The following is a 24,778-nucleotide window of genomic DNA, read 5'->3' on the forward strand; positions in this document are numbered from 1 at the left end:
TTGGATTTCTGATCACTCTAGTGTTTCCTTTAAAGAGAGAATTTTTCTTTTTTTAATTTGAAAAATACCCGTAGACACAACCACATCAAGATCCCAGGGAACCTTTAAAGGAAGATGACACATGCCAGGCTCTATGAGAAGAAATAAGGGGAAACAGCCCACAGCCAAGAGAAAATGCCATCATTAGAAGCCAACCACTGGACAACCCAGATCTGGGGGTTGGGGGCAGGGACTTTATTTTATTTTATCTTTTATAACTTTTTTCGGGGGGTGGGAGGAGTAATTTATTTATTTTTAGAGGAGGTACAGGGGATCAAACTCAGGACCTCGTGCATGCTAAGCATGCAGCTCTACCACTTGAGCTACACCCTCCCCCCAGGGCAGGCACTTTAAAGCAGCTATTACAAACATCTCTAAGGGTTTAAAAGGAAAGAAAGATACTAAGCAACAAGCAGATCAGGCATCTCAGAAAATAAAGAGCCAGATACAGATGTAGAATTGAAAGATAATGATCCTGATAGAATACATTTATTAAATGGGCTAAATACTAAACTGAAGATGAAAGAATAGACTGAAAATAAGAAAGTTAATATGTTACCTAATCTGAAGAACAAAGAAAAAGTAGGTTAAAAAATCGTAAGGGCCACAGCCTCAGTGATCTGTGGGGCAAGATCAAACTGCCCCAAAGGAGTCCCAGGACTGAAGTGGGAAAAACTGGGGAGTGATATCTGACGATACAATGGCTGAAATTTTCCCCTAATTGATGAAAAACTCCTGTGCTGATCCAAGCTCAGCAAACCTCAAGGAAGAGAAACACAAGGAAAGTCACACTCAGGCACGTCACAGTCAGAACCGCTGAAGACAAAAGACAAAATCTTGGAAGCTACTGCAGAAAGTAACACTTTCCGTCTAGGTGAACAGCTTTCAGACTGATGGGCGATTCCTCAGCGTAAACAAAGGGAGCCCGCAAACCCCGGAAAGGCTGAAAGGAAACAAAGCTATGTGCCCAGAACTACGTATCCAGCAGGAGCATCCTTCGAATGGGGTGGGGGATGAGGGTGGGGCAGAAACTGGGAGCTTGCGGCCAGGCTGAAAAGAAACAACAGCCCACGGGAAAACTACAGAAAACAAGCACAAGCATCAGAAATAGTAAAAATGTGGGTAAATTTAAACAACTGTAAATACAGGATACACATTCTTCCCTTGGTTTCTTTAAAATACCTCCTAGAGCAAAAATTACAACATTGCTGCGTGACACAGTTTCCACACGGGATGGGGAGGGTAGATGAACAGATGGGTGCCAGACCGTGACTCCGTGTGACCGCCACACAACATGCGTTCTCAGCAGACTGAGGCAGGAGTACTGCACGTATAATCCTAAAGCACCCACAGTAACAGTAACGCGAAGAGGTGTTGGCAAAAGGCCAGTGAAAGTGTGGGAAGAGAATACTAAAAAGTACTCGATCATCCCAAAGGATGGCAGGAAAGGGGGCTGAACAACACAACCAGGACCAGAGGGGACCAGCAGACAGGCGACAGGCTGCATCCAATCCTACCAGCAGCTGGGTCAGACGGAAATGAAACACCACAACTAGAGGCAGGACCGCTCAGACTTCATGAAGTAAAAGCTCCCGCTTCCAGGTTGTCTATAAAAGACGTACCTGAAGGAAAGAAGGGAAGGACTGCCTAACAACCCGCCACAGGCTGCATGGCTCAAACCACCGAATCTCTCCTCGGAGCTGCGGAGGCCAGGAGTCCAAAGGCAAGGTGCCGGCAGGTGTCAACCCCTCCGAGCCTCTCACCTTGGCTTAGAGGCGGCCACCCCCTGGCCGCGTCCTCACGTGGTCTTCCCTCTGGGCTCACGCATGCCCGGTGTCTCTCAGTGTGAATAAACTTCCTCCTCTTTTAAGGACAGCAGCCAGGCTGGGTTAGGGCTCACCCGACTGGCCTCATCTTAATGGTGTCTTTACAGGCCCTGCCCCCAGAAGTCACATTCTGAGTTTCGACACGGGGTCTGAGAGGACAACTCGGTCCCTAACAGACACACACAGTGCGAACAGCGAGCGTAGCACGGTGGGCTTCCCGCATGAACAGCAGACAGAGCAAGTGCCAAGCTAAGCAAGACTGCCACGGGGGAAGAGGGACGCTTTATACATGACAGAAGGGCCAACTCACGAGGAAGACATAAAACGCATGAACGCTGAAGTCTCTTAAAACAGGAACAGAGCACAGGCAGCAGAACTGACGAAACTGAAGGGAGAAACAGGCAAGCCCGGCCCCGCCGGAAGCGCGCGCCCCTCCCGCGGCGAGCGAGCTGGCGACCGGCCGAAGGCCGCAAAGGGCTCGAGGCTCCCAAGCGACGCGACTCACGAGCTTCGCAGCATGTACGGTCCCAGGGCCCTGAACCCGGCACCCACAGGAGACAGCCTTTCCAGGGACACACGGAAAGTCCGCCAACGGAGACCGCATACGGGGCCAACAAACACGTCTCAACTGAATCAGAAATTCGGAGCCTCACAGAGCAAGATGACTGCCTGAATACAAACAAATGGGGAGACGGGTACCGCCTCTCAGGCAGGATTCCAAATAATTTATGTGGACACGGTCCTCAGGGAGGGAGGATCAACCCCACTGTGAGCAGTGGCTTCCTTCCACAGGGTCCCGGGAAGAAAGGCGGGAAGGAAAGTCACTTCCCCGAAAAGGAACCTCATACACACCACCTAAGCCAGGTGACCAAGACCAACAATCAAGAGCCGGGCAGGGTGCAGCTCAGGGGTAGGTGCGTGCCTAGCACACGTGAGGTCCTGGGTCCAATCCCCAGTGCCGCCATTAAAAAGCAGAACAAACAAAAAACAACAGAGAACACTGAATATACCGAAACGCCCGCTAGCAGGAGAACGAACCAAACGTGCTACATTTATTCAGTAGACTCCAGCGGTTACAAGCAAGCAGATCTGTGCGTGTCAGCACTGCAGCCCAGGGGAAAAGGGAAGATACAGAGTACAGACGGCTGGGTGTAGTTACGGACATTTTTAAAACACCAAGACAATACCGCTCCCTTACGACGTAAAGGATGGGTGAGTGCAGACTCGCGGGGGTGTCACCTCTGCAGGAACCAGAGACAGAGCTGTGACAGCTGGCTAAAGGGCCTTTACAAACATCTCAGTGTGTTCTTTCTTTAAAAAAAAAAAAGGGCAGGGTAGGGAAGGGAATGATCACTTCTGAATGGTGGGAACGTGGACATGTATTATTTGTCTTTTGGGGTCATTTTCCCAAGTTTTCATCTACAGCGAACTTGCTCTGCTCAGTTGCATGCCCCTATTCCACTCCCAGCAGGAAGGCAGGTGGCCCTGCACAGACCGAGGACAGGCGACACTGAACTGCACAGGTGATTCAAGTGACGTTCAAAGTAAATTGTGACAACACATGGTCTTAGCCTTAACTGACAGCTCCGGCGCTACCTGCTTGTAAGCTGACGCCCAGCATTCGTCCACATGATAACGTAAAAGCAAACTGCATGGGAAACACTTTTCCTTCCAGATGAGGAATTAAGAACGACCCATCTTACACACAGAATTAAGTTCACCAAATCCCTTCCCTCCAGCGCCATCTGGTGGGGAAAGGAGGCACCCTCATCTGCATCTTTCACAAAAACGCCGCCGTTGTGGGTGACAGAGCTCAGTTCTTCTCGACGGAGCCCCTCCTTTATCCTGGGGCTGCTGCAAGGTCCGCCAGCATCTGCTTGCTTCCTTTAGAGCCTTTTTCAGACTAAATCCTTCAGGTCAGGTAAGAAAGATCTGCTCTTTCCTCATCTTCTGCTCAGAGAGTCCTCCTTTAGAATTCCGGAATCAGATGACACTCCTCCCTCGTGCGATGACCCTGCAACCGTAATCCGCGTTCATCCACGTCTCCAACCTCCAGCACCAACAATCCCAGCAGCTGATTAAATGTTTAGTGTCGTCTGCTTCTACATAAGCTATGAGGACCAGCATTTCTCATTTAAGGGACTTTTAAAATACCAGTATCACATAAATATGGAGTGGGAATTACAGACCGTTCCCTCATCCAAGAGCTGGATGAGATAGTAAGGGAAAAAAAACACGGCAGGAGGTTAGAGCTCAGTGGTAGAGCGTGTGCTTATTAGCATGCATGAGGTCCTGGGTTCAATCCCCAGTACCTCCATTAAAAAAAAATACAGTATCTTGCCAAGAGCCAGTAAAATAGGCCAGATTTTGCAGACATTAAAGAAAAATACTGATGTAGAAAAAAGGAAAAACAAAAACAACACAGTAGCAGGGTGATTAATCCCCCAATTTGCAATGCTGAGTTCCTTCACCTGTTTACAATCCAGATTCATAAACGAGCAGGTTGGTAAAATTACTCTGGAAAATTCCAAATGCACTCAGACGAAAGACAGCAATTCCGGATGGTCTTCCCTTAGGGTTTCACACGGCTCTGACACCACCCGAGCTTTATAACCTGCGCCGTGGGCACCTTTTGCCTGTCTCCACAAGTGCACGAGCAGAGGATGGAGACAGAGTCCGAGGCACTCCCTCCGAGGGTCGCAGTCTCTAGATGTGGGTGTGGAGTTAAATTTACTGCGTGTCAGTCACCCCAGTCAGATGGTCCTGGAGGTTCACACAAACACACTGGGTTGTCGGCTTAACGTGTCCTTCCTCCAGGCTGACAATAAAGACACTGATCCCTGTGTTGGGGCTGACCGAGGAAAGTTCCGATCTGCTCAGAGTGGCCGGGAAGGAACACTCCAGGTCGGTCAGGAAGTAACCCAGCAGGCTCTTCAAGTAGCCGCCGTGACTCACAACCAAGACGCTGGCCGCGAATCCCGGCGCGCCGGGCTCGGACTTGGATCTGGGGGCACAGTTGTTCCCGAAAGGAAATCTCTCTGCCAAAGAAGTTTCCAGATGGTTGCTGGGAGCTTCTTGGGAACACTGCTCATTCTGACCTGCCTCCTTCAGAATCAGCTGACAAAGAAATTCAAAAAAGTCTTTCCCACGCATTTTCACCTACAAGGAAAGAAATAAAAAGTGAAATAAAGTGACATTGATGACTATCTTAAAACATAAACATAACCATAACCAATTGGTTTTTTTCCATTATAAGTACTAAGAACCAGATGACTTCTGTATTTCTCTTTAATCGGGAGGTCCACAGCACTGGTGAGCGAGTGCCCACAGTATTTCTGGAACCATGAAGGCTCTCTGAGGACAAAGATGAGTAAGATACAATTCCTGATTCCCGACTTGAAAGCACACGTGTCTAGCTGGGGAAACCTACAAGCAGACAGAAGCCCACAGATCATGTCATGAGATGGTATCACGCAGAGCTGTTTAATGAGCCAGACAACTTTCAAACTGCTTATGAGCTAAAATCCAGAAACATCAGGCACACACAAGGAGTCAGAGGTCAGCCCCTCTGACACGGGCAAGCTCGCCGACGCTACCCAGGCTGCGCACCTGGTCCAGGGTCTCTCCACCGGGCGGGGTGAACACAGGGCACTCCTCCCCAGCCGCACGGGCCATGGCCCTCAGCTCGCTCAGCGGCCTGCCTTCTGCAACCCCGTATTTCTGCAACGATCCAAAAGACAGAAGGGCCTCACGTGAGTCTGCAGGATAGTTCAGGGCACATCTGTGACAGTTTCATGACAGTCATCCGGGGAACAGGCCTAGTCCCTTCTGCTCAGTTGCTCAATCTCCTTGGAGAAAACGCAAATCCAGATCCATGTGACCTTGAAGCTCATCAGCCTTTTAGGGTCTATCAAAACTGACCCTTAGCAGGGGACACAGGCCACAAAGGAAATACAAACGGCCAGGAAACACGGGAAGTCTACCTCATCAGGAACCTGCAGTGTGAAAATTAAAATGGCACCTTTCACAAGACATTAAATTGGAAGGCCAGAGAGATCACTAACAGCCAGTGTCCATGTGACAGAGACTCTCCCCTGCATCATTCGTGGGGCTATCCGCTGCACAGCTTTTCTGGAAGGGAATTTAGCAATAAGCACAAAAGCCTTTGAAAAAGTACACACTCGGTGATTCCATTTCTAGGAAATGTATTACACATGTGTACAAAGAATTAACTACAAAGACGTTTATTTTAACATTATTTATGTCAGTGGGAAATCTAGTCACAAGTTGGACGTCCTAAGCTAGGTCCGCAGTAGCTTGGTCAAGTACACGATGCGGCATCAGCGCAGCAGGACAGCACGGAGCCGTTAATCAGGGGTCATAGCGAAGTGCATCTGCGGGCACCGAAACACACAGCGAGGGAGAAAAGTTGGTTAAAAAACAAGTAGGAGAGCATTTAGAAAAATATATGCACAATCAGACAGACAGACAGACACGGAAAAGTCCGGAGCACACACACTGCAACGATCGGGGTGTGTGTGTGTGTGGCAGGAATTGTTACTTTTCTCCCGAAGTGTTCTTAACTGTTAATTCCCTACAGGGACAACGGATTACTTGCATAAAAAAATATTTAAAGACACAAACGATTACATATGGTTTGCACTGATGATGCCAAAAGATTCTAACACCACCTCAGATACAAGCCCAATCATGAAGTATTACTTTTTTATAAGAACACATGCACCTTCGCCAGCTGCTCTTCCAACCCTCAAGTCCAAGCTCTTACACCTCAGCTGCACCTGGAGCAGCCTCCATACAGAGGGCCATGAAAACCTCCACTTGCTTCGTTTTTACAAGAATGGAAACAGCCATTTGTTAAAGGCCCCGGATGCTATGCCGGAGCGTGTCAGGCGAGGAGGCCAGGGAGGGGGGAGAGGACAGCAGTGACATGGGGCATCCCCATGCTGAGGCTGCAGCATGCACCAGGGTCTATTCTAAATGCAAGCAGCCAAGGGCGTGATGGGGAGAACCAGAGATGGCTTGGACACAGACGGCAAGATGTCGAGTCTAGACTTGGGAGATCACAGAGGGCCACTCCTCCGGGGGGGGGAAGGTGGCCAGGTTTGGGGAGCAAGCATTTCAGGCAGAGCAGAGTGCAGATGCGAGGGTTCAGCGAGGACAAAGCATGGGACGTTGGGGCAACTCCAAGAAGACCTGGCAGAAGCACGTGACCAGCGGTCCGGAGCATGGACATGGGCCCAGAGGCCTCAATCTGAACCTGAACTCTGCCACAGACGAGCTCTGTGGCCCTGGGCGTGGACTCGGCCTCTGGGTGCCTTAGTTTCTGCTTCTGTAAAGTGGGGGTTAAAGAACGAGGTTTTGACACCTTCCAGCCCTGGGTTCTTGTGAAGATGACCAAACCTGAAGCTCGTAGCTCTCGGAACAGCGGCAGAACGTGGTGAGCAAACACAGCTAGTGTGAGGCTAAGCCCGGGCTCCAAGCACAAGGGAAAAGGAAGGAGGCAGCAGAGCAGACCCTGCAGCGCGCGACAGCCAGGTTAGACTCACGGCAGCCTTTTGCGGGTCAGAGAGAAGGAGCGAGCTGTTTCACACAGGCACGCGGCCACCAGAGCTTGCAAAGATCACCCTGGCCGCAGCGGGCAGACTAGACTGGAAAAGGGGGAGCAAGACAGAAAGCAGGAGAACCCCTGTCCCAGGGATCCAGGCGGCAGGCAGCCCTGAGCTGCCACAGGAGGGCAGCAGTGGGTTCATCGAGAGATGAAGGGTTCGGGTGCTACTCGGAGGAGGGACCGGATGACAAGACATGCAGCGTGAGACACAGGGAACAGCAGAGAATGGTGTCAGCAACCGGGCAGAGCAGGGCGTGCACTGGCCGGAAGCGGCTGCAGGGCATCTGGATGGGAGAGCACGACGCTGCTCGGGAGACGGCAGAGAGGAGCAGGCGCGGCCGGCCCACGACGACGCGCCCTCCTACTGCGCGTCCAGGGTCCACTGAACTCAGAACACTTTTCTTTAACAACACTTGAGCATTGGTTCTTGGGCACAGAGTGGGCCTTTCCGAGGAGCATTTACGCCGGAGCCCTAGCGTCTAGGTTGAACTGTAACAGAGAACACACGCAAGTGGTGCAGAGACGCCCTAGCCATCCTGTTCCCTCCCTCCCCAGGTGGAGGAGCGCGCACGGGGCTGGCAGGGAGGCTAACCGCTCACTCATCGGTGTCAGAGCATCCCCAAAACGCTGCTCCAGGAGGGGACTTGGGGTGAAATCTCAGACCTGAAAGTGCTGTATGGTTTTAACTAAATCGCAGCCTCAGGAAGACTCATTGCTGGTACGTACGATTGGCATCAAAGAAGTCTCTTCACGCTTACAGTTAGCAGGGAGGACTGGGAGGCTGGGGAGACAGCGTCTCACTTTTATTGTAAACTCCTCTGCACTAAGGTCTTGCAAGCATCCCTTGCTTTTCGTAATCCAAGATGCCTCTCTCTTATGATTTTAATAAGTAAATGAGGCACAATCTATGAGAGTAAGACTGTCACACAGGAGAGTCCTAACAGATTAGCTGATTTCACATCCCTGGCTGGAACACGTTCAAGCTTTAGTCGAAGGATAAACTGAGTTGGTTTACTGATGACTTACGGTAAAAGGACAGTATGTCACTGGATTACTTACCCTCTCCCGCAGTCTTGAGTCATATTTTACTGTCATATCTTTGCAAAATCTGCTCTTCTCCAAAATCCCATGCACGGTCTGCAAATCAAAAGAGAACTGTTCCTTCTCTCATAAAAACCATCCTTCCGGGAGGGTTCCGGACGGTGGCAGAGGGTCCTGAACTCGCCTCCTCGCAGGGACAACACAGCTACAACTACACATGGGATGATGTCCTTGGAAAGGGACGTGAAAACTGGATGGACAGAGCCTCCCCAACAAGGGGTAAAACCACAGCACGGAGTCGGACAGGAGGGGCAGAGAGGAGGGCAGAAGGCGCTCACCAAGGAAAGCCCACATCCGGGACAGCAGGCCACAACGGGGAGGGGTCAGCGGGCACCCCCTGCCGGAGGAGCCAGGGATTCGAGTTCCATGCCAGGCACCCCAACCACTGCACAGGAGAGAGGAGCCGCCCAAACCTCTGGCTTTGAACCAACAGGGAACAAGTCCCGGAAAACTGCAGAGGTGCGCGGAACCAAAAATCTGCTCTGAAACGGCCAGTTCACAAACTCACTCAATCCAAAAACCACATGGACCACACGTGAAGGAAACCCACTTACTAATCTTGAAGCATCTGCCAGAGGGGCAGGAGCCAGCTGGGACAACCCCCAGGGACTGAGTCACTGTTGGGAGCCATTTGTGTGACCTCGGGCTACCCTGCCAACGCCAACCCTGGTGGGCGCCACTCTGGAATTCCCAACCCAAGCTGTCAGCCCGGCTGAGAGCCCTGCCATCAGCACCCGCGGCAGCCGTGGCCCAGCACACCTGGAGGGTGCGCGCAGCCCGCACAGGGCCGTCCCTGGACTGCCTCGCACTGGTGGCCAGACGGGCCGTGCTTCTGAGCCCTACAGGACACTGCCTACATGCACCACTCCTGCAGGACTGGGAGAGACAGCTGATGTGTCTAACACACAGAAACAAACACAGAGATCAGTCAAAACGAGGAGACAGAAAAGCATGTTCCAATCAAAAAAAAAAAGATAAAACCTCAGAAAAAGAACTAAGCCAAATGGAGATGAGCAATCTACCTGCTAAAGAGCTCACAGCAACGGTCACAGGGACGCTCCCTGAGCTCGAGAGAACAACAAATGAACACAGCGAGAACTCCAGCAAAGGGAAGGCGAATGGAAGAGAGCACCGAACAGGAGTTATAGCTGAACCGGAAAACACGCCAGAGGCGCTCAAAAGAAGACGGGATGAGGCAGAAGAGGTCAGCGACCTGGAAAACCAAACAGCAGCGAAATGAAGAATTTTTAAAAGTGCAAATACCTTAAGGGACCCCCGAGACAACATCAAGTGCATTGACACATGCGTTGCAGGGGTCTCAGGAGAAGAGAGAGGTGGTCAGAAAATTTTTTAGAGAAATACTGGCTAAGACTTCTCCTCATGTAGGGGAGGGAGCAGACATCCCGGTGCAGGAAGCCCAGGGACTCCTTCCAAAAAAGGAAAGTCCAAAGAGACGCACGCCAAGACGTGTGACAATTAGAAAGGTAGACGTCAAGGATACAGAGAGAACCCCAAAAAGCAGCAGGAGAAAAACATCTGTTACACGCAAGGAAAACCCTGTAAGGCTCTCAGCAGATTTTCCAGCATAAACGCTACAGGCCAGGGTGGGGGCAGGACATACTCAGGGCGCTGGGAATTCTGCACCCAGCAAGGGTATCTCTCAGAACTGACAGAGAGACCAAGGACCCCCCAGATAAACAGGCTGAACGAGGCCATCGCCCCCTAACAAGCCCTGCAGGGAACGTGAAAGGGGCCTCTCCGAGCTGGAGAGAAATGGTACTAATAAATAAGGAAACATTTGAAAGTAAAAATCTCACCGGAAATGGTAAATATGTAACAAAGGTAGTGGATTGATCACTTATAAAACGAAGATGAAGACGCTGAAAGACAGAAAGCCATAAAATTACAATAATTAGTTTGGAGATCCATAAAACAAAAAAGCTGTAAAATGTGTCAGAAGCGGTATAAACACATGGGGAGAGGGAGAAAGAAAAGCTGTGGAATGTGTTCAGATTTAAGCTGCTACCAGCTTTAAAGCTGGCTGCTACTTACACAGGGCGCCACGTGTGAACTTCACAGCAACCACCCAGAAAAACTTACACTAATGACACAATGGAGAATGAGAGAGGAGTCTACACACAATGCTAAAGAAAACCACCAAACCACAAGGGGAGAGAAAGAGGGAAGGAAGGAACAAAGAGAACCTGCAGAAACAGCCGGAAAACAACGAGCAAAGTGGCACTAAGTCCGCACCTACGGACAGCGACTCCACACGCAGAGGGACTCGGTGCGCCGAACAGACGCAGAGGGGCCGAGTACACGGAAAAACCAAGACCCACGCACGGGCGGCCCGCAAGGGGCTCGCTTCCGAAGAAAGGACACACACAGACTGCAAAAAGGTGGAGAAAGATTCTGCATGCAGATGGAAATGGAAAAAAAGCTGGAGTGGCTACACGCAGATCAGACAAAGCAGGTTTTAAAACAAAGGCTGTAATAAAAGACAAGAAACATTACATGATAAAGCTTTGCCCCCCGAATTCACTGAGACTGCTGGGTTCTCTCTGGCTTCTACCAGTCGGGGGACTGCCTCGGCCGGAAAACCAGGACAACCGAGGGCTCACCTTGCTTGGGGACGGCAGCCCACGCCGCCTCAAGACCAACGTCTGAAAACAGCTGCGCACATTTTGTCCCGTTTTCTAGCTGTTTGGGGGGGCGGGGGGGGGCTACATTCCAAACCTGTTATTCCCTCATGGATGTCACAAAAGTCTCCTTCCACTGAGCTTTTAGAAGTTGATCTGGTTCTTCTTTAAATCTCTGGGGCCATTTTTATAGTAATCTATGCCCTAAAGATACTTCATGCAAGTCTGTCGTGTTTTTATAGTAACACAGTTCTTTGCTAAACTGTACCTGGATTCCAGTATCTGACATCTCTGTGGTGTTTCCACTGGCTCTTTCTCACGACACCCTCTTTGCCTTTTTCAGGATTTCGTTAGACATTTTCCCCAGGCTACTCTAGTTTAAAAATTACCAAAATAAAGTATAAAAGTAAAGTGAAAAGAGAAGAAATAAGTTCTGTCGGCAGAGAGAAGGGGACTGGGGACGATGTGTGCAGATGATTTAATTCCCTACAGACTCTGGGAGCAAATATTTCAAGGTTACAAGTGTTGAGAGCTTAAATCTTGACTCTAAACTTACCTGCTTTGTCCTCATGAGGTCACTGGAGAAAACATGAGTAAACTTCACGTTATTAAGAAATATACCAGCAGCAGCTGCTTGTTTAAATCCAGTTTCTGAAAGAGGCTCATCTATTCCTTGTCCTGTGGTCATTGAGAAGGAAAAGTAGCATTCAAATATACACATGTATATACAAAGGATGCGAATAAAAGTCATATGGAAGAGAATACAAATAGCATTCATCTATTATTTTATTAAAAGATTTCCTTAGGTACTTCTGCAGACAACTTTTCAGAGAATTGAAAGCAAGTAAAATTAAGCTATGATCCCATAAAGGCTCAGAAGAATATCTGCCTGATGGGAACCGGGTGCTGGTGACACTGTCCCGAGGTCCCCGCTCACCCTCACCCATCACTTCACCAGTGTGTTTTATTAACGCTGCCTCTGACCTTACGTTCTCAGCTCAGCTGCTGCATCTGGGTGGTCGGATTATCACATGGAAAAGTTCTTCTTTATCTCCATTGCCCAAACTCAGGAATGTTCAGTACTGCAAACCACTCTCAACAAAGGCCGAAAGGCCTTCCAGTCATTTAGAGCAAACAACAGTTGAGTCAGTGACTCAACACACAGGAAAACAATCTACCGTGAATGAGAGTCAGCAGAAACAACAAACAACAGGTCTGGAACCACTGATGCTTCAGACGTGGAAATCAGAAAACAGAGACTATAAACTAAATCACAAAAATAGGCAACAAGAAGCCATCAAAAACAACCAGGTAGCTTTCTAAAGAACCAAACAGACCTTCTGATAAAGAAAAATGGAACAGCTGAGGCGAGAATGAAATCCCTCAGTGGAAAGGGAGATTCACTGGCCGAGCAGCTTACTGAACCCTAAGGCAGGGCCGAAGCTGTTTCTGGCACAGACAGAAGATGGAGCACGTCTCGGATCTTAGAGACACGGAGGAAAGAATGAGGACTCCCAGTTACATCCAGTGGGAGCTCCAGGAAGAGAGAAAATCAAAAACAGGAAGTAGGGAATAGAGAACAGGAAGTATGGAACAGAGAACAGGAAGTATGGACTAAAGAACAGGAAGTATGGAACAGAGACCAAGAAGTACGGAATAGAGAACAGGAAGCATGGAATTGAGAACAGTAAGTATGGAATGGAGACCAGGAAGTATGGAGAACAGAAATGAGGGAAGACAGAAATCTACTGATGAAGGAAATATGGTGTACACCAAGCAGAATAAATTATTTAGGGACAAAAAAAGTCCTAGATTTTGTAAGAGAAACTGTAGAATACCAAAATAAAACAAGAAGACAGAGAAAGACAGACTACCCACCATGGGACACCATTCAGCTGAGAGAAGACTTCTGAACAGGAACAATGGAAGCCAAAAAAACCAGCAGAGGACAGCTTCCAAGAGCTAAGGGAACTGCTCGCCTAGAACTGTCTGGACCAAGAAAGATTCAAGAGAATAAAAACAGAGTTGTCTAGAATCGAATCGACTGAGACTATCTTCACCACCAACCAATTTACATGAGAGGACTTTTCCAAAGAGATGCTCCAGGAATGAAGGTCTGAGACACAAAAGAAATGGTTAGGAGAGAAACTGGCAAATACACACGTAAATCTAAGTGAACACTGTCTAAGTAGTGAATTAAATAATAATGCCTATGTCGCGTGGTTAAAAGAGGACAGGACTGAGACGCTAAACAGCACATACTTCTTAGTATTCTGGGGAGGGAGAATTTATCATACACTTAGGTAGGTACGAATGGTAAAAATCTAAAGGTAACCATTAAAAGAACAGAAACGGCTTCTTTCAAGGCAGTAGGGAAAGTGAGAGTGGGCTGGAAACAGAAAAGAGAAAACAGGCACTTAAGAAGTCAAGCTAAGAGAGAAGAAAAAGAACGGAGGAAAGAATCACAAAGGACAGGTCCAAACTCACCAGAAGCCAGATCAGTCTCACCAAGTAACAGAAAGAATGTATTTTTTAAAAAAGAACCAAAATTAGCTACCTACCATTTATAAGGCAACACTGAGGACATCAGTACATGGAAAGGATGAAAGGAAAGGGATGGGAAAATATGTAACAGGCAGATTCCAATCCCACAGCTGAAGCTGAAGCCGAAGCAGCCACATCACTGTCAGAAATGCAGGACTTTATGACAAGAGTCTTGGGAAGGAGTGTGAAGATCACTGTGAATAATCAGCGATCCAATTCAGCAGGAAGATACAGCAATTTTTAAACTTGCATGTGCCTAACAAAATAGCCTCTAACTATGCAAAAGCGAACACATAAAGCACAAGGTGACAGAATTTCACGTATTAAAAGGATGAGCTGGCCATCACAATGGGGAACTCAACATCTCTCACTCACAAATGGACACCTAGGTCATTCAGGCAAATGAGTAAATGTACAGAATGAGTGAAGTACAGAAGATCTGAACAACAAAATCACGGTTGATTATTTGATATATAACTCCAAACCCAACCAGGAGACAACATAGACTTTTCTCAAGCGTACAGTGGTAGATTTATAAAAACTGACCATGCTAACGAATTTCAAAGATGTGTCATCAAATAAACCATACTGTCAGAACACAAAGCAACTGCTTCCTAAGTCGGTCAGAGAAGACGAAGCACAAAACCAAAAGGCCCCTCATTCGGAAATTTAAAAGCCCGTTCTAAGCAACTCAGGAGTCAATGACAAAATCATAAAGGAAATTTAAGATACTTGGTGCTCGATACTTATGAGATCACTACAAATCAGAACTGTAGGTGTGCAACAAAATGGCACTTAGACACACATAAGGCTCGAAGACTTTCTTTCTTTTTTAAAAAAGGAGGCTCTAACTTAAAGAATTAAGCATCTAACTTACAAAGTTAGGGAAAGAACACAAAACAAACCCAAAAAATGGATGTGAACACAAAAACTTTAATTCATGTTCAACTGTCAGCTTGGAATGAAATGAAACAGATCAGCAGGACCCACAGACAAGGTGTTAGGGATGTGAGTTCAGAGGATGCTTTGAGTGGGGCCCATCTCAGTGGAAAACAGAGGTTCTTTTAATTATCGGACTGGTTTCCAGGAGAGGGAGTCAGGCACACGAAGCGTGAAAAGCAGTTTCTGCAACCCCAGCCGCCCCTAACCAAGTCATATCAAATTAAATACATGCTCGTATAATCCAGCTTCAGAAACAGCATGTCTAGCTGAAAGCTCACCCAAGACGTTCTTTATAAAAGCCGGACCAGCTGGGTCACAGCGAGATTAAAAGATCTGAACCCAAATTAACGGAACAAGGGAGGAAGAATCTGTTCAAGCAACAATCCTCCCATGTGAGGAGTCCTCTTTTTAAACCACTTATTCGTTACTACTAAAAATAATAAGCTATCTTAGCAGAAAAACGCCATTAACACCAGCCAGCAAACTTTGTTTCCAAATATGAAATCATTTTTAAATCTGGGCAGATATATTTTAAGACAACTAGACCCAATATAACTCTTTCATCAGCTGACTGGGCCACTTTGAAGCTGCCCATACATGACTTGGAACAGGCTTTTTTACACCCAGTTCACTCGAGAGACTTACTCCTCTTGGTTACCATCTGCTCTGATCCTATTTCTGTGACTAAGATGCTTTAATTCCGTAATCCCAGTTCACAGTACAGAGCTGCCCCCGGTCCACCCGACCCCACCAAATCTGATTAACCCACATTTCACATTAACGCAAAAGGAGAGGGCTGAAGTAACAGTCAGAGAATACCAACCTTGAATTATTTTCTCCCTGTTAAATCTTGTTTCTCCACTGAAATAGATGGGAAAAGCCTTTATTACCGAATTATGTTATTTTTGAAATAAGAAAAAAAATCAGCAATGAAAAGTAATGATATTTGTAAAGACAGCACAATCTAACCTATAAAAATAAAACGTATTCTCAGTTACATGGTAGTACACATAAAACAGATAAACAACAGAGTCCTGCTGTTGAGCACAGGGAACTATATTCAATTTCTTGTAATGACACATATTGGAAAAGAAATTGAAAAAAAAATATGTATGTATATGTGTAACTGAATCTCTTTGCTGTATATCTGAAACTAACACTGGAAATTGACTACACTTCAATTAACAAATAAACAGATATATTTAAATAAAATATGAAAAAATAAAATATATTCTAAACTAATATCTGTAATCATCTACGCACCTAATTGATGAGCTAAAAACTTTAAACTGCCCCAAATTAAAATACATATATAGATCAACCTTAAATGAACTGAGGATAGAAAATGCTATTATAAAATGACATGAATATATAATTTTTGTTAAATAATCTTCTTAAAATAAACAGGTTGGCCAAAACCACGTTCACACGCAGCAGGACCGAAACATGACAGCGGGCCGTCTGCCACTGGGCTGAGTGACCCAGCGCAAGGCAGGGTGAGCAGAGGGCAAGGGTCGCGCAGACCGACAGACCCGGCCCCGCCTTCCAGTCCCGAGCTGCTCACCCTGCGCCACCCTGCAATGCTGAGCACTAGCTGCAGCCCACCCCGAGGGATCAGAAAACCAACCCAAACCCGTTCTGCAGCAACCAGGACAGTGACGGGACTAGAAACTGTCACAAAATAACTGAACTGAGGCTGGAGGAGGGGTAGGGCACCTGGACAAGATGGGACAACAGAGCACACCTCCAGTCAAATACAGAAAAAGCTATCAGGGAGAATCCCGTAGCAGCTTCTGAGCTCTTTTCACGTGCTGAGCACAGGGTCAGGCACTGGACACGAGGATGCTGGAGAACGCGGCCCCTGCACCGCGTGTATCCTGGACAGAGAACTGGACGTGGTGGGGAAAAACACTACATAGGTTTCTTCAGATTAAGTTGTTTCCTCATTTGTAACCAAAAGTCTGCAGCCCACACCTCTGCCCTTCCATGTGGACGAGAGGTGAAAACCTCAACAGGAAACCCCGCTGCCCTGTGTCAGGCTCCGGAACAAAACTGCTCTGGCTCTGTAGTCACCAGCTGAGTTAAACTCAAGGGTCTCAGTTTCCTCGTCTGTAAAATGGGGACAATAACAATCCCTACCTCACAGGACTCTCGTGGTAATAGAGGGAATACAGGTAAAGATTTAGAACACCGCCTAGCTTTTAGGAAGCACTAAATGGTTACATCTGTAAGTCATTTTCGGACAAACTGTATAGATATCAAAGATTTAGCTTACTGCATTTTAAATCTTTTAAAAATTGTGAAATAAACAATATACAGTATAATGACAAAGCCAGCAGTCACGTACCACCACCCAAGTTAACAGATCACTGCCAGCCTCCTGGACCCATCTGCTTCCATCACAACGTCCTCCTTCCCCAGGGGACCCTGGATCCATCCCTTCCATAAGTGTCCTCCCTTCCCAGTGGGTCCACTAGCAGGACGTTGGCCTGGTCGGGTGCCTGCCTTCCCCCAGAGCTTCCCTACCAGTGTACAGTGCAGGGGACTGCCTGCTGTTGAACTTGGTAATGAACTGCTTCTTGCCACATGTGGTTTTCTGTGTTGCTTCTTTTGTTTGACATTTTGTGAGATACATCAGTGTTGAGAGTAGCTGTACTTGCATTCTTGTTACTGTGTAAACTCCGCTGTTAGAATTTACCACGATGTGTTACATGGTCCACTGCTGACAGACACTTCGCACGTTTCCAGTTTGGGCCATGCTGCCATGAACATGTCTGTACAGAACGAAGGCAAATCCCTAGAGCAGGGGTTCTCAAAGCCTGGTCCTCGGCCTGGCACCACTGGCACTGCCTGGAAACTTGTTGGAAATGCGGAGTCTCAGGCCCCACCTGCCCCTAGACACACTGAACTAGAAGACTCCGAGGTGAGGGCCCAGCGATCTGGGTCTTAATAACCCCGCCAAGTGATGCTGGTGCACATGAGTGCTTGAGATCCACTGGAGAACTGGTAAACAACTCTTTGTAAGCCAAGTTTTCTTGGAATAGGCACACCCTACGTCTAATTATTGTTCACGACTATTTTCACACTGTAGTGGTGGAATGGAGCTGCTCAGACGGACTGTCTGGCCTACAGAGCCCAAGCTCTCTGATCCCTGAACTAAAGGTTTGCTGATCGTGCCTAGTGACGGATACCTGGCACTAGAACCTCTAGGCCAGAGGGTGCGCAAATATTCGGCCTGATCAGCTGATGCCGAAGAGGTCGTACCAATTAGCACCACGCCACAGGGTGCACAGCCTCACCATCACTCAGGAGCGTTAAGGTTTTGGAACCCAAACAGTTCACCTCGCCTTGGTTTTGGTTTGTTTCCCTGATTGCTATGGAAGGCTCCTCTCTCCTGCTTTGTTTTGACGTGAAGCACAAGTCTAAAAAGAAAGGAAATCTCACACGGGACTGATTCGCTCAGATCCGGAAAGGAACGTCGTCAGACCTCTAGGCCAGAACCACAAACTCAGGCCTCTGCCTGGAACCTCGCCCCTTGTTCACAAGAACGGCCATCGGTCACCGTCACCTAGAGCGGTGCTTCTCAACGTGAGCGTGTCCCAGGGTCCCTGCAGGGCTCGCTGTGACACAGCCTGGACACCTGGCCAGCACCTTCTCCTTCCTGAACACCCAACACAGCCACCCTGCTCCGGAGGTAGCCTTCCCTCCCGGCCCCACTCCGTGTCCACCCATCCCAACTAAGCACCCCAGCTCCGCGCTCCCGTTTTACCGGCACCGCGGCCGTGAGTTCTCATCTGGGCACCAGCTCACACTCACACTTGTGCGGCTACCCTGGGTCCAGCTCCTTAAAGGCACAGCCAGAGGCGGTATCTCCCTAACACGCCTGGAAGCTGGAGGAAACCCTGGGAAGTAACAGAAGCTCCGTGCACGTCCTCTTGGATGGAAGGTCATCTGGAAATAGCTATCAAAATGACAAGTCTGTTTACCCTTTGACCCAGCAGCCCTATTAGGGGAAATGTCTGCATTCACCTATATTTAAAAGAACATTTGTTACAGTGTATTTCTAACAAAAGACGGTAAATAACCTAAATGCCCTTCAACAGGAACTGGTTACTTTAACAAATCACCAGTGGAATATATACCTAGTGGAATTCTATGTAACCGTGTCTCCTGGAAAGAATGATTTTTGAAAAGACAGAGAAAGATCACCAAGACTTACTCAGGAGAAAAAGCAAGGTGCAGAATCCTAGCTTTTTAGAAAAAGTACGACAAAATGAACATTTGGATTTGCACAGAGACACTGAAAGGACACACAGGAAACTATCAGTGTGGTCACCTGCGGGGTGTCAGGACAGGAACACCTGGGAGAATTGTTCTGTTTCTAAACATGTGGATGTACTGGCTTAAAAAAATACACGACAACTAAATGAAACTTCACAGAACTACGTGCCACTGGCTTGCAGTATTACCATTCTCGAGGTTAATGTCAATAAAAGATGCCTTATGCTCCAAAACTCATTCAGAATCATGTGAAATGGGTATGAAAGCAGAGACCACCCTCCACTGTTCAAACCATTTTCAGCAAAAGGAGAAAAAACAGCTGTAACACAGTAGAAGGTGTCCTTTAAGTCGGCAGAGATGGCCACTGACGTTACTGCACTAGTAACAAACACTGGCATTCTGCAGGGCTTTTTTTTTTTTTTTTTTTTTTTTGCTTTCAAATGACTTTATAAACATTATAGAGTAGGAATCCAGAAATGGATTTTTTTTTCCAAAAATGTACATAAACATTTAGCTTTACAGCTTTTATCAGCTTTATCAGGAGGTTTGTGTGACTCCTTGAAGCAACTGTTTAAAGTTAGTTTGTTCTGAAAGTGGGAAAGAAGAGCAGGTGGCTGCACCAGGTTAGGGAGGTGGAGGAAGCGGAAAGGTCAGAGGAGTGCATTTCGAAGGAGTCAGGAATAACTCCGCTCATTTTAAAAATCTGCAGTGCGATTCGTTTCCAGAACAGACACCCGGCTCTGCCAGCATCCAAACGCTGATGCCAAGGCAAGTCTCATGACCAGCCATTTATAGTCCTGCAAATATGCAGCGTTCATCTTGTAGATTATCACGCTATCCTTTACTTAAAAAGACATTTTATTTTGTTAGTTCTGGTTGATACTCTGAGGCATTTCTTTAGAAAAATCATACAGGAAGCTCAATTTCCCGATCACATCCTTTTAAAGAATTCAAATTCAGTGGATAAGTACTCGTTTTGCCACGAGAGACGAGTCATGGGAAATCAGTGTACATCTGGGGCAGGTTTTCAAAATGCACGTGCTTTGGTGTGCACGGAAGTGGAGTGTACGCTCCTCATGTTCAGCCACGAATGCGGCTTCTTTCTAACCCCTCCACACCAATTAATCCACGTGAAAACACAGATCTCCAGGGCTAGTAATATGGAGACTTTCACTCGATGGTTTGGGGACAGAAATGTAAAACATCCAGTCCTCGTTGTACTTTTGTCTAGATACAGATCAGTCTGAGTTGCTGTCTCTCCCAATGAATCAATCCTATTCCCAGAAAACAAATATCGCAGGAACGTAACAACCGCATATAGCTTTATACAAGTTTACAGATGCTCCCATGTTCACTTTGCCTGCTTCATTAACAAACGGAACGATGATCAGCATCCAACAAAAACTAAGTAACTGCCAACAGAGGCAGAGTAAGACAAAACAAAGGAGCTTGGCTGTCAATAACTGTACTAACTCATCATCTTTAAGTAATTAAGAGTAGATTAAATTTAGTTTGTAACAATTCTGAAAGAGCTGGCTAAAAACGGAAGTGGAGTGGGATGGTCGTGCAGGCAACGAATTGCAAACACCTACGAACAACATTTCAGGGGAACCGGGGTCTTCAACGTGCTGTGCAGGTGGCAGAGATGACAAGCGACTGCAGTTCTCAACAATGCTGCTGTAAGATCACGAGCAGCTATAGTTCAGTAGGCTTAGCGGACTTGAAGTTTGAAATCTGTTCCAAAAATGACACACACTGGTACTCTCTCCCCATTATGAAGATGAGGATCAACACATGCTCAGTAACAGCACAAGAGTCATAAAGGAAATGGTTAAACTTGAATGGCAATTTGAATTGGAAGCAGCACTGCTCAATAAAATTATCCAATTCTGAAAAACATTGATCACGGCAGGGAGGGAATAGCTCAGCAGTAGAGCACATGCTTAGCATGCACAAGGTTCTGGGTTCTATCCCCAGCACCTCCATTAAAAATAAATAAACCTAGTTACCTTCCCCCTCCCCACCCCCCCCAAAACAACCCCCAAAATACTGATCATGCTATCAGTTTCAAAGCATTTGACTATCTCAGAGTTATACAGAATCAGGCAATAGAAAGCTCAGCATACAGTCCCAATTTTACACTAAAGGATTCAGTCTTGCTGATTCCAGTAAGAGTCATTGTATTTAATTCTGGCGGTGATCAATCAAGGTGGAAACTGTTCTCCTGAAAGAATCATCAGTTTCTAGCTTTGAAAACTCTGAAGCTCCAGCCATAACCCTACCAATTATTTCAATACTTTCTCTGCACTTTGTCATGAATAAAACAAAGCAAAGCTTTCTTACCACTTTGCACAACTGTTATTAGGAGAAATTTAAAAAATAACCTGTAAAATGGCTGGTGATACTCAAGCAACCTACAAACATTAGGTTTTCTCTCAGTAAAACGGGGGAGGGCAGGGAGCAGGGCAGGTAAGCAGGGTGACAGTCCTCCCCGCCCCTTGCCCGCCCCGTTTTAAACCCCGCCTCCCCAACTCTCCGTGTGACTTAAGGCAAGTCACCTGCCCTGTCTCAGTTTCCTCCCTTGGGAACTGAGAGGCCCTCTTTGCCTCACCAGGTTGTTGTCAGACTTTAATTACAATGGTGCCTGGCACGTGATAATTTATTAAGACTTATTTTTAATTAATTTCTCATCGGATTTCTAAGAGGAATCAATTTTTAAAATTAAGCCCTTTTTAAGAAGGAGGGAGGGGATAAAATCCACCTTCATACAACTATGATCTATGAAGAATCTAAATAAAACCTTATTTTTCAAGGGGTGGTTTAGCCCAGACTTTCCATGATCTCTGAGCTTCGATTGTGTGTGAGACACTGGGTCAAGGCATCCAGAAAGTGCTCTAACATTAGAAGAAAGGGGAATCGGGGCTCCAGTTCCTGTTCTGCTACTGATTAGCTGTCTGACCTTAAGTAGGTCACACAACGGTCATTCTATAACCACAGGGATTCTATAAAATGGAGAGGCATGAGGTAGAGAGAGAGGAACCTGATTTCTAGCTCAGCCATTAAAATCCTGTGAATCCTGAAGGGACAACTTTAGGCAATGGCCAAGATGCTCTTCCTATAAAGGAAGAACAGGACAAAACAGACAGTAGCTCAAGTCGGCTTTACAAGGGTGGTCCACACTGGTGTTCCCTGCAAGCTCCACAGTCACAGGTGCTACTCAGTCACCTGTAACCCAGGCCTCTGACTCACACTGTCAGAATGCTGGCCCACTAACTACACACGTACTGGAGGCCAAACGGCATCTGCATTAGAGCTGTCTTTACAGAAATAAAAGTTATGTAATTCTCAGATATATTCCTCCCCCTCCATTGTGCTACACACTTTACCCTTCTGCCGTTTAACGGGCACACTAACCCAGTGAGCTGGGTCCTATCACCACGCCCATTTTATGAATCAGGAAGCTGAGGTCGTAATGATTCACTCGGTTATAGGAAGCCCAGGTTCCAGATTCTGACCTACGCCTATCTTGCTTGAGAAATCTGTGCTCCTGGCCGTCCTGAATTTCACTTCCCCTTAACACTGGGCAAGTAAGTGTTGAGAAGGAAAAAGGAAAAGACGTAAAGACATGTTAGCATTTAGCTCCAGGTAACGTTACGCGGTGATGCCGGCGGCTGAGAATGGCGAGGCCCAATTTCCTCCTCCAGCGACGTAAGTTCTGTGGCAAGACGTGAATCTCAGACCCGAGCCTGGGGGACCGACTGCCCTGCCAACGAGGGGTCCAAGGGGACGGCAGGGACCGAGCGGGCGCAGAGCCAGGATCGGGAACGTCGGCCCCGGGCCGTCCTGCATCCTGCAAGCCCCTGTGGACCGGCTGGGAGGTGACACGGTGCCGGAGGAGCGCGGGGACAGGGCTGTCCTGCTCCAGCTGCCACCGGCGGCTGGGGACCTTGACCACTGACTCCTCCAGACCTCCCTGTCCTCTAGCGGGACGGACACCCGACACCTGCCTTCCTGCTCGGCGTCGCCGGGGCAGGACAGGCCGGAAGCGGGCAGCCAGTGGAAAACACCTAGAAAACCGCCGGGCCGGGTCTGGGGGGAGTCAGCGGGTCGGGCAGGGCGAGGGCGCAGACCCTCGGTCCCTCCGCCCAGCCCGCAGCGCTCCACGGAGGGGAGAGGGCGGCCCGCGTCGGTAATACTCACTGCCGGACCACGGTCAGAGCGAAGCGCGTCATCTCGCCGGCGCCCGCACGGAGCGAAGCCAAGACCGCGCCCGCCGTCCGCCGTCCGCGCCCCGCGCCCCGCACCCGCACCCGCACTGCGCTCGCCGCGCCGCTTCCGCACCCGCCGCCGGCCGGCTCCGCTGCCATAGGCCGAGGCGGCCGCCACGTCACTCTCGGATGGCCAATCAGGGCGGAGGGAGGCCGGCAAGTCGCGGAGACTGGAGCGCGACGAGGCCCCGCCCAGGGCCGTGGCGCGTGCGCCCCTGCGCGCCGGCCGGTGATTGGTGCGCGGCAGGTGCGTGCGGCCCCGCCCCGGGGCCGGGGGCGGGTCGTGCCCGGGCTAGCCTGTCCCCGGGGCTCCGCGCAGAGACGGGGGCCGCCGCCCGGGCTCGCGGTTGGTCTGACTTGAGGACGGAGGGCAGGGCGGCCAGCCAGATACGTCCGGTCCTACGACGTTTGCGTTAACCCGCGACTCTGGGGGTGTAGGGTCAGCGAGGTCTGCGTGCTTAGACCCACCCGGCCTCCGCCCCAACTCCGCCTCCGCTGACTCGCTCCGGGAGCAAACTCTTGAGCCGTCTGCTGGCCTGAGCCCCGCGCTTGGCCTGCCGAGCCCGGTTTTACCAAAGAACCCCCCACCCTTGGTATCTAATCTAGCTCCTCTTCCTCCCCCTGATTTCTAATCAAGTTCGCCTTTCCCAGACACTTGAATCAGCATCTCTAACAAGCTCTCAGGGAAAGGGGGGGGGGGTTTCAGAATGAGGGTGGAGGGGTCGTTGAGGGGGCCCTAACCCAGGGCAGAGATTACCATGGGGGTACACTGCCTGTGCGTAGGAGATACTCCATGCATATGTTCTGAGTGCCTGAATGAACGAATTGGTCCAACAGATTCTCCTGGAAATTTGAATTGGAAGGTTAATTAAGTAGTTATCTGTGAGGGCTAAAGCAGAAAGAAATCGTTAAGAGAGAGAGCTCCAAGGGAGTGTGTGGACTGAAGCTATGAAGAAGCAAAAACCACAAATACTACAAGCTTAAAAATAAATTTACAGAATGGAAGGGAAGAACAGGCAAAGAAAATGGGCAACTGAGTAGACACACAGGAGACAAGCAAGGCAGAGACAGCCTGGTCCCTCCTTCCACAAGTTGCCAGAGAACCAGACACCCTTGTAGATTATGGTTTTTACAATGAAACCCCTTTGTTTTAAGGTGGTCTGAGTGCATTTCTAAACCTAACTAAAAATAGCCTTCCACTTTGTCTCATTTTATTACTCTTAATAACTCTGCAAGGAATGAATTACTATTTCCATTTTACAGGTAACTGTATTAAGACACATAGAGATTAGTTAATTTCCCATCTCTCGGGATCTCAGAGCAGAGTTTGACAGCAAGTGATGCTCCAGGTGGTATCAAAACCACAACGATGAGGGTAGGTACTGACTCTTTATTGTTTCCCTGGTTTCTATCAAAATGTTTAGAACACAGTAGGGGCTCAGTTAAGATTTGTGAAATGAATGAATGAGGAATCTCTTTTATCATCAGTTGGTCAAATGAATCATACAT

The 24,778-nt window shown here is 48.2% G+C and overlaps 1 protein-coding gene and 1 non-coding gene across 2 annotated transcripts; one reads left to right on the forward strand and one right to left on the reverse strand.

Annotated features, from left to right (window-relative positions):
• Positions 1-278: 278 nt before the first annotated feature.
• TIGAR (TP53 induced glycolysis regulatory phosphatase) lies at positions 279-23,349 on the reverse strand. The gene is made up of 6 exons (XM_072954279.1): positions 23,202-23,349; positions 15,544-15,581; positions 11,791-11,912; positions 8,554-8,631; positions 5,475-5,585; positions 279-5,024 (listed from the first exon to the last, which is right to left on the reverse strand). Exons 1-6 carry the CDS (start codon positions 23,231-23,233, stop codon positions 4,596-4,598), a joined length of 810 nt encoding a protein of 269 aa, XP_072810380.1. The 5' UTR covers positions 23,234-23,349; the 3' UTR covers positions 279-4,595.
• TRNAN-AUU (transfer RNA asparagine (anticodon AUU)) lies at positions 4,107-4,182 on the forward strand. The gene is given in 2 exon segments: positions 4,107-4,143; positions 4,147-4,182. It is a non-coding gene; the product is annotated as a tRNA-Asn (tRNA).
• Positions 23,350-24,778: the final 1,429 nt, after the last annotated feature.

The sequence above is a fragment of the Vicugna pacos genome, chromosome 34, assembly GCF_048564905.1.
Source record: "Vicugna pacos chromosome 34, VicPac4, whole genome shotgun sequence".
NCBI lineage: Eukaryota > Metazoa > Chordata > Mammalia > Artiodactyla > Camelidae > Vicugna > Vicugna pacos.

Excerpts from the sequence above, each read along its gene's own strand:
- TIGAR (XM_072954279.1), bottom strand. The coding sequence starts at position 23,233 with ATGACGCGCTTCGCTCTGACCGTGGTCCGGCA. Across the intron at positions 8,632-11,790 it reads ACCTCATGAGGACAAAGCAG|ACCGTGCATGGGATTTTGGA; the intron begins GTAAGTTTAGAG and ends TTTGATTTGCAG. Across the intron at positions 5,025-5,474 it reads GTGGAGAGACCCTGGACCAG|GTGAAAATGCGTGGGAAAGA; the intron begins GTGCGCAGCCTG and ends CTTTCCTTGTAG.